Genomic DNA, 10,618 nt, shown 5'->3' with positions numbered 1-10,618 from the left:
TGCTGATGGGATCTTTCATCCTCCCAGGGTAACTGTTTCAAGTGCTTGACTATCCACAGAGCTGGAAAAAAATTGCTAATATACTATAAATCTTGCTTTCTGCAAACTAAACTATTTATTTTCCACCCTAACTTTCACTTATATGGAGAATTACTGTTTCCTGTATTTAGATTATTAATAGAAGACAGCTTTCATAATTGTCTCTGTCTTTCATAAACTGTGCAATATCAATTTTCCTTACAATTGTTGTTTCTCAGCTCTGGACAGGTTCTACTTGTCCTCAACATTCATAAAACAGTACCTACTCATTATCAGAGGTCCAACGATCTCCAACACAATTAAATAATTACCCTCTGTGTTTTAATGACAATACTTTTGTTAATACACTGTAGAACGGCATTTGTTTTTATACAATGACTGACAATAAATTGACTGACATTAAATTTGGGACCTGTCATAACTTCCTGATGCTCCAGTACTTCTACCTAGCCAGGCATTCCTTGTTTACTTGTTCTTTTCCTTCTGTGTGTAGTAATTTCCATTGGTTGTTATCAAATTTCACCTTCACTGTTTCTCAGTTTTTGAGACGATTTTGAATTTTTACCTTGTCTTTCAAAGTGTTTACATCTTTTCCAGCCTCATGTCATGAGGATATAATTCTTCTGCTCAAAACATTAATATGTTTGCTAAAGGAAACATATTTGCAGTTGATATGTCCTGCCAGTCTGGTCATAACATATTTGTAACTATCCTCTGAGTATTAATTTTAAGAACTTGCACAATAACATCAAAGCTACCCACAGTTAGAGATTCAGTTCCAGATGTCTGTGGCAATTCCCTCCCTAATTTACACCCTGGGTTTAAAACTCTGGGGTAAACACTTTAGACAAGCCTGTTCCCAGGCCATAAAAATCCAGAAATTACCCCGTCACCTCTGTATTGGCAAGATACATATACTGGTGCCATTTTTCTCTGCCAGCAACTGCCTCATCATTTCAGTGAAGGATGCCGTGCCATTTAACTAGGTGTGGCCATGACCAGAGTGTTCTCTGGCCCCGTTCTCCCTCCCTCCCATCACAACGGAAGCAGTTCCTGGTGCCTACCTCAGGCACTGAACTTCTCTTCTTATCCACCTCACACCAAGATAACAAGACTTTGAGTCATTGAAAAGACTTCAATTGAAAATACCTTTGTTTTTAATACCATTATTGTATTTGCCCATGGTGTAAATCAGGGCCCTGTTGTGCTAGGCATGCTACAAACACCAAACAAAACAAGACTCATGCTGTTTGCAGCCTGGGTGTTAATTTCTACTCTTTTACCGTTTTCTTCAGGGCCACACGTTCAGCAGACTCCCGGATCGCTACTTTCCTTGATTTTTTTTCATGATGTTCCTCTTCAGAAGTTGACTTGGCCACCTTGCTGACACTAACTCCTTCACCTGTGGCAAAAAGGTTCCTCTTGGCAACATATGCAGCACTTTCTTTAATTCTTTCTTCTTCCGTGTCTGTGATCCCACTGATACTCACTTCTCTGAAAGAATTTTTAAAAAGCAGAATCCCATTGGAAAATGCTGAGAACATATTCCATTTAGACTTTCTATCAAATTAGCCAACTACAGCAGCCAACAGTCTTTCATAATGTATGTCTGCTATTACAATCTCAAATGTATTTATTTAAAGCAAAACTATGGAAGGGTATTGCAGAATGACTATTTCACTGTCTAAGGTTGTGGCCATCTTCAGTACCTCTCTGTATAACTGTGCCATACACATTTTCAGTTTAACGATTATCCTTTTGTGGTTTTACATCTCCATCACTATAAAGATTAGTGTAAAGCATACACACAGATCTTCAGTTACTGACTTACAGCTGCAGCATTCATTACAGTACCAAAGGGTCAGGAGATAATTGTAGCTGTATAACAATGTCCTCATTTGCAATTTATACAAACCCCCACATTACTGTATATCACAAAAAGTTCTCTTTATCCATAGAACATTCAATCCTGTAATATTTGTAGGGTGACTGTTCTTCCAAATGTTTTCAAGAAGATGATTAAGGACTTCCTTGAAGCATCCTCCTCAGGCTTTCTACAGAGGTGACATGCAAAGAGCAATTACTCTCAGTGGGTCCAATCCTGTTTTCATATGTACATGTGGAAGTACCATTGCAGCCATAGTGTTTTGGCACTGTCAGGACATTATCGTTCCTATGGTGGTGCATACACAATGAGAGTTCCTTGCCTTAAGGAGAAGCATTAATACCCTTCTGCTGAGTTTAGTTACTTTAGGGTAACATTAGATGGCACAATGAAAAGTGATTCTGTTTAAGTTCTCATTAAGTGTCATCGTGCAAGCACCATAGAGAAAGCAGCCTCTGTTTATTTCCAGAATGCACTCAAGCACAGCCTCACTAATTTATGATAAAATGCTTACTACTGCTACAAAGCAAAAAATATTTGGAAGAATGATTTTTTTTCTGTTTTCTTTAAGATTGCTAATATTATGCATTTGATAGCACATCTCAACACTCAAGAAAATTTGGATTCAAGCCCATAATTAACTGTCCAGCCCCTTATCTTTCGGCTATGAAGTCAGTTCGCTGAGATGCAAGACAGCTAAGCAGGGGAAAGTGCTGTAAACTTAATTACACATAAAAATTGCTCAAAAGACTAAAAAACTTAACAGCATAGACCTTTTATCTCCCTCATGTGTTCAAACTCTGCCTTGAACTTTCTGTGTTTCAGGCTGCTTTAACAGGATGATCCCTAAAAGTATTAGTGGGATGACTGATTCCCTTCACTTAGGCACACTGGCTCCCCCACAAATATCATCTGAAGCGGCAGAGGTACGGCAGAGATTTCTGAAGACAACTTTGAAAACTCACTTTAATTAATATGAATTTAGCTATCTACACTCAGTTTAACTGAATAAGTGGCATTTTTCTGCAAAGGCAAGCTGGCATTATTTCCTCCTTAATTACAGCAGTTAAGATCTCAGCAACTTCACAGTATGGACCCACTCCTCAAGGCATAAAGCATCCTCTGAGAGTGATGAATATCCTCAGACTAATATAGGACTCAGCGTAGTCATCTGCAGTAGTGGTCCCCAGATGTTTTTGATCAACATTATTAAATATTTAGATTTGCTAATCATTGCTTCCTGTTATAATCTTCCCAGATCAAAGAGAAACATGTTCCCTGAAATGATGAATGTATCAGAAACAGCATGCAGTACCATTTAAGAATTGATTCTGCAGTCAATTCACAGGGGTTTCAATAAACATTTTTCAAACAGAAACAACAGGATCAAACCCCAAATGGCACACACAAAATATTATTTAAAGGGTATCTGCCATCTGCAGTCCTTTGGCATAGGCTTATCAGTGGTTACAAATAGCTCCACAAGCCACATCCAGTATCTTTAGGGCCCATGGCATTAAATCAAGCTGTGTTTTGTTATCTAGAATACTGGCTGCAAGGATATTGCAAGGATTAGGCTAGGTGTTTAAGAAGAACAGTTGTGAAGTGAATAATCTGAGCTTTTTTACAGCAGAACCTGAGGGCTCTGAAATTGAACCAAATAATGGAAACGGTGACGAGGTGCTGAAGGTCGTCCAGCAGCACGGGCAACAGCTCTGATGAACCCACAGAGAGATGACCTTTATAAATAACTATTCCTTGTAAAAGCTATCTGCCCATGGGAAACAACACATCAGTTTCACAGGGGAATTTGGGAATGACATATAACATGCACATGGTTCAATGGGCGTCAGCTGTTATCTTTCAAGCGAAAATAAATATCTGACAGGAATGTGGCATGCGACTTCCGCAGTCTTGGCATGCGGTCATGAACACGATGCCAACAAAAAAAAAGCCTAAAACAGATACCCCAACCATCTCATGCCATGTTGGGTTGGGCACCCTAACAATCATCATGTGCCCTTTTTATATTTTTTAACTAACTAAAAAAAAATTGTTTGGGTCAATTCAGTGGCACAAAAGCTCACACAACTTCCTGAGTTGCCATGTGCAAAAAATAAGATTGATACCCACAACAGTAAGAAGAAGAAGAAGAATAGTAACAATTATGTAAGAATCCAACAGTATCTTTTAATGTGGGATCCCAAAGTATTGCGCTGACACAAATAAATGAAGCTACACATCATCACACTGAGTTAGATATTGGTGTATTCATTTTACAAAAAAGGAAAATAAAACAAGATGATTTGTTGAGATTTGTTAAGATGTTGACATGATGTGTTAAGATCACAGGGGCCTGTAAAAAAGCTAAGAACATCATCCAGGAGTATTACCCACCAGTCATGATTTTCAGCTATTGACCAACACCATGAATATTACTTTTGTAGACTTAGGCACAACAGAAAGGGAAGATATTTGTGTGTAAGGGCATGCGAGACAGATGATGGTGAACTGCAAATCTACGGCTATGTAAGCAGAAAGACTGGGTGAAGTGCAAAGGTAGTGAGAAGCCTTGAAAATGTGTTACTGCAAGTTTTGTGTGACACATATTTATGTATTTCTGTCACAGAAGATATAGCTGAAACTCTGACAAAATGATTTAAAAATGCAACAGTGTGTGCTTTTGAATGTTGATTGAATAAAAGAGCAGTGAATCTGACACAGAAATGTACAAGGGGTGAGAAAAAATTACTGCAAGATAGTGGGAGGGAATTAAAAAAACCCAGAACTGCTGGTCTCATCATAAAAGCACCACAAATGCTCAAAAGGCCAAAGCAATAACAGCTCCCACTGACAAGATGGAAGTCAGTTTCACATGAAAGCACAAGTCTGGACACAAAGCAGGAGTGACACTGGCTGTTGATTAAGCAGTAGACAGAAAAGCAGTGGCTCCCAGAAACAGCTTGGAAGTGTCCCATGAAAAATGCTGTGCTGCAGAAGAAAGACAAGCTGAAGGAAGGTTGCTGTTCAACTGCAGGTGGGCAAGAACTTTTTCTCCTGGCCTCCAATCAGGAAGCAGTTTTCCATGGCACACTCTGGTATGTATTAATCTGAACAAATGACTGTGCTCAAACTGTCGGAGACTCCTAATAAAATCAGTATGCCATACCCCAGAAAGGGCAGAGGAGCCTCCTTGCTCGTGTTGGTTCTGGCTTCCACATAAAGTTCACATTCAGCTTTACTGAGGACACTGCTGCAGTGAGATGTATTACATCAGTAGTAACCATGCAATAAATACCACCAACACGTGAGATCAGTGTGAATCATTACGATGATTTGAGAAAATATTTGGTTTCATTCCAGGTTTTCTCTGTGCCAGGACAAACCATTAGCACATCGTTTCATTGTTTCTATGTTTAATGCTCGGTATGAGACACTGAACAACTCTTCAAAACAAAACAATAAGCTAAATAATGTGAACAACATGCTTGTCCGGTTCCCAATAAACAGGGTTATAATTATATCTTGATTTCATAGAAAGTGGCCCTGGCGATGTGTTCAAAACAAAGTCCAGACACCTAGGCTCATTTGTCCTGGCTCTGGATGCTCAATGTCTGATTTTCTGCCAGTCAGTTGACTTTTCTTTGTCTTTTTATCACTCATGTAAATTGCAATCACCTTGAGGCCCGTGAGTGTAAAAATGATTAATGGATTTGTTATTTTATAATTTGTTAATAGGATGTCAGAAATAAGATGCTAAAAAAAAAGCAAAATGAGCATACCGTCCTGTGAATATGGGCACTGAGTAGTCTATGGCTTCATTCTCTTTGTCCTCAGCTATCAAATTCTGTTTTGCTCTCTTTGCTTTGGGACTCATCTTATAGGATTGATCTTCAATCATTAAATTGGTATCTTTCAGTCTGAAATAAAAATAATATTGTTAAATTCAGGAAGAAAAAGGCTGTTAAGAAACACTTTAAAATAAGATGAAAGTACTAAAAATTTTTGTTGTCTTTTGTTTGATAAGCAAGAAAATATCACTTGTAATAGCCATGGCTTCAGAGTTATTAAACACGTAACTAAATGCACTTTTGACAAACTCATCATTACAAATATAAACTGATACCCCTTGATATTAAATTTAAATAGAGAAGAAACAATATACCTTATAACAATGCACATTTAATAGCTTCTTGGTTTGGGACTTGGAGAGTTTGTATACCCAGTTTTGGTAGAACCTGAAGTCACTGAGACCACTGATTAACACTAAAGATTGTATCTGAACTCATAACCTCTACTTTTCCAAAATTTACAGTCCTGAAATTGTCTGGTCCCCAACCAAAATGTTGGTGTGCAAATATATTCAAAGTAATAATGCATTTAAGTCTCTCTACAGAAATTTTAGGGCAGCGTATTGCCCAGTAACCAGTGTTGCCATTCCAGCTGCTCTCCTACACCACCCCAATCCATTGAAAGCGGAGAGCTGAGTGCAGTAACACCATTTAACATCACACAGATAAATGGACAATCAGTGGAAAGAAAGAAGAGCAAACTAGAGGGAACGCTTCCCCTCCCCACCAGCCTGGGAGAGATTCTGAAGAGTGTGAAGCATATTTGAGGCAGTCACTTTGGGTTCATCTTTAACATGGTTACAAATCGTGTTAACAAAGCTACAAATACCTCTGTCCTCCTTTCCCAATGCAACACGTCTCTAACTCCCAGATCTACGGAATATCCTAATTAGCTATCAGCTGTTTATAAATCCCCAAAGTGTGTATTCATCTCTGTCTCAACATTGCCAATGGAAATCATATGTGAGTCTGCTTCTGGTCTGGAGATTTGTCTACACAGCATAAGATTACCGCTTACACGCGTAGATACCAGAGCAGAATTAAGGCACGTGGTTTCTCAGCAAGGCTTGTTAGCCCATAGAATCATAGAATGGTTTAGGTTGGAAGGGCCATCGAAGATCATCTAGTTCCAACCCCCCTGCCATGGGCAGGGACACCTACCGCTAGACCAGGTTGCTCAAAGCCCCATCCAGCCTGGCCTTGAACACCTCCAGGGATGGAGTATCCACAACTTCTCCAGGCAGCCTGTTCCAGTGCCTTATCACCCTCACAGTGAAAAATTTCTTCCTAATGTTTAATCTAAATCTACCCTCTTCCAGTTTAAAGCCATTCCCCCTCGTCCTGTCACTACAGGCCCTAGTAAAAAGTCCTTCCCTAGCTCTCCTGTAGGCCCCCTTTAGGTACTGGAAGGCCGCTATAAGGTCTCCCCGGAGCCTTATCTTCTCCACGCTGAACAACTCTGACTGTCTCAGCCTTTCCTCATAGGAGAAGTGCTCCAGCCCTCCAATCATCTTCATGGCCCTCCTCTGGAAGGACATGTACCACTAACACGGCTAACCTGCTCCCCATACCCTGGGTAGCTTACACTGGTGTCTCTACACAGCATGCTGTACACATATAATCAAAACTCATGCTGGCACTGGGCCCCTGAGAATGTTACATGTGTATAATGTAGGATTACAGATACATGCTTCCACTAATGTTTTCCTTAGGTGGCAGCCCTGCAAAAGTACCGAGCTCCAGAAGTGCTACCAACACAAGTCAAACCAGGAAAAGTGCTTAATTTCCAAAATCTGTGTTAATAATCTATCCGTGTGAGATCACACGGGTCCCGTTTCATTCTCCTATCGGTCTTTCCTTCATTACTTTGTGCCTGTCCCTCCGTTCAGACTGAGTACTCTCGCTACTCCAGGGCCTGTTAAATCAGTCTCCCACTCTCTAGCTCTCTTAATGGCTTTCTTACAGTCATCTTTTCTCCTTCTCCATCTAGTTCCTTGCCTGAACTTCACATCCCCTCCCACATCTGCTTTCCAGCCCTCATCTCTTTGCCCTGCTACCCCCAGCACTGTCAGTAAGAGATGCCATTCCCTTCTGCTTAGTCCCCATCTCATCAGACTCGAACGTATTCGGCTTGCCCAGCTTCGCAGTGGGGCAGCCCTCTCCGACCTCCCTGAGTGCCCAGTTAGGTAGCCACCATCACCGTGCCCACAGCACCACAGCCAAGAAACACTCTGTACGAGGGGTAAAAACAAACTTGCACCAGTTGTCCTTCCTTCCTCCTCTCCCTGTATCCTGGTTTCCATGCAAACAAAAGCACAGCCAGAGAGGGGCTGTGACACACACCGCAGGACTGAGTCTATGAGGATCCTATATATATCCTATAAAAGTCTTATAAGCAATGACTGAGGGAACTCGGGTTGTTTAGCCTGGAGAAGAGGAGGCTGAGGGGAGACCTTATCGGTGTCTACAACTACCTGAAAGGAGGTTGTAGAGAGGTGGGGGCTGACCTCTTCTCCCTGGGGAAAAGTGATAGGCAACAAGGAAATGGATTCAAGTTATGTCAGGGGAGGCTTAGACTGGATATTAGGAAGCATTTTTTCACTGAAAGGGTTATTAGACAATGAAATAGGCTGCCCAGGGAGGTGGTGGATTCGCCATTGCTGGAGGAGGTTAAAAAAAGGGTAGATGTGGTACCTGGGGACATGGTTTAGAAGTGGTTTTATCAGGTTAGGTTAATGGTTGGACTTGATGATCTTAAAGGTCCCTTCCAACTTCAGCAATTCTATGATTCTATGGGAGAGAGAGGCTCTCTGCTCTGGGCTCCGATGCCAGCCACTGCCCAAGGCAGCAAGGGAGGCAGATCCAGCTTTAGGGAGAGAAATCACAGTAGAAAACACTTGGAAACAGACCAGGCAGAGTAAAATAAAAGGAAAGAGATGGAGTGAAACAGCGAATGCGATGGCCTTGCTCCTGGGTTGGGCAACGATGCTGTGCAATCACTACAGTCAACCACAAATGCATTGGAAGAACTCATTGTCAAATAAACGGTGAGAAACATCAAAGACAAAGTATTTTAATTATTCTTCAGAAATGAACTATGGTCTGTAAGGAGCTGCAGTTCTTTACTTAGCAGGTGACTTTTATTCCTGTCCTATTTTAAAATGGGACAAACCTGGAATTTTGACTCTGACTGACACCAGATTTCCTAGGGGCTTTAGGCTGAACCCTGTAAGAGGCCACTTGATTCCTGGCTGTTTCTAGGTTGAGAAGGATCACATTATCATTTGAACTTCAGTTTAAATGCTGAGAAGTTTATATTTTCATAAAAGTAGATGAAATGTGGTGAAAATATCAGCTCAGGCATTTTCAGCACTGTTAAATCCAGACTTGCTCTTTGTTCCTAGAGGAGAATATGGCTGTCCTGTCACTTTAGTTTTCAGTTGAAGTCCAGATTACACACTCTTGTAGGGAATTAATGGAGTCTGTAAGTAGCAGTTCCCATCACTCTGGGTTAGGCCTTTTGTTGATGTCTTTCCTACAGGTGGGTTTGGGTTTTTTTGTATCTTTCACCTATAACACTCTACAATTATTTGAAAAGAAAAGAATAAATTGCTATAGGCTCCGTTTGTTTGATATTTGTTTTTCTAATCAAACACTCCAGGTGTATTTGAAGCTGAATATCTCACTTTCATTTTTCTGCCTTCCACAGCTGGCTTTATGAAAATATCCCCCAAATCCTCCAGATTAATGCCAGAGATTTCCATCACAATGGAGCCTGAGAAACAGGGATGGAACTGAGACTTTTATTGAGGTATGATGACGAGGATAAAAAAACTGTACATGCACAGCTGATTCCCACTGTCTTCTGAGTTTTCTAAACCACATGTCTCTTGATTGAGGCACCTTTCACCACAGCCACCTGATGAATTTCTGGATTACTGTTCCTGGATCCTTTGTGTTACTTTGGTTGGCGATTGTGTGTATGTGCTCAGCACCAGACAATCACCTCTCTAGATGCCTTTTCCTCTCTTCTTCTTTCTCAGGAAGGGGCAGCTACAACAAGAGTCATTGTGCTGTCTTCTAAGAGCAAGGGTTGGGTCCCAACACTTTGTAGTGGTACAGAAGAGGGAGCACTCAGCTATCAAAACCACAAATGGTAACATTAAGCTGAATAACAGATCTATGTGGATCCTGTAATTGTCTGCTGTTCTCACGTTGTTAACGTGACACTCCGACCAATTTACTTCAGTAGTTTGCTCTTCCAAAAGCTTCACCTGGACCAAGCAGGGCCCTGGTGGCATTGAATAATGCCAATGGTGCTTTTAGACCAGTTTCCTCTTCCAGCAATGGTTAAGAGCAGGTGAAAAGAAAGCTTATATAAAGAAATACTTCCCCCAATAAATCCTTCTGGTTTCAAGCAAACACCAAGGTACATCCTGAGCCAGAGGTTGCATCCCAGCTGTAGCAGCGAGCTTACAATTTATTTATATATGAAAATAGCACTTTCTTTCGAACCTGTTTTAATCTGCAACTTTATAAACTCTATTGTGCTTATGTGCCACTCTGTGTGAGAAATAGTGAAAATGTGTTCCTTTTTCACTCTCTGCACATCTTTTGCTGTTTTATACTTTAACATTACATGCCCACAGTTGCCTCTTTCCCAAGGTAGAAGCCCCAATGTGTTACCTTCTCTAGGCAGGAGGTACTCCACACCTCCCACTGTCCTCCTGGCTGATATCTGACCCTTTTCTAGTTTCAGACTGTACTTTTTGAGATGAGATGATCAGAACTGCATGCAGTATTTCAGCTACAACCATACCCTGGATTAACACATTGTCATAAT

General features: G+C 40.9%; 1 protein-coding gene across 1 annotated transcript in view; it reads right to left on the bottom strand.

Annotated features, from left to right (window-relative positions):
- The window catches only part of MYOM1 (myomesin 1), a 75,526-nt gene that overhangs the window by 59,237 nt on the left and 5,671 nt on the right, over positions 1 to 10,618 (bottom strand). The window contains exons 3-4 of the mRNA XM_009886641.1: positions 5,707 to 5,844; positions 1,323 to 1,533 (exon numbers count right to left, since the gene is read on the bottom strand). Of these exons, the coding sequence (XP_009884943.1) occupies positions 1,323 to 1,533; positions 5,707 to 5,844 (349 nt within the window). The remainder of the gene's footprint in view (positions 1 to 1,322; positions 1,534 to 5,706; positions 5,845 to 10,618) is intronic.

This window comes from Charadrius vociferus, unplaced genomic scaffold (assembly GCF_000708025.1).
Source record: "Charadrius vociferus isolate BGI_N301 unplaced genomic scaffold, ASM70802v2 scaffold45, whole genome shotgun sequence".
In the NCBI taxonomy this organism is placed as follows: Eukaryota; Metazoa; Chordata; class Aves; order Charadriiformes; family Charadriidae; genus Charadrius; species Charadrius vociferus.
The sequence above is the reverse complement of the archived record's forward strand: the minus strand, read 5'-3'. Positions and strand labels throughout refer to the sequence as shown.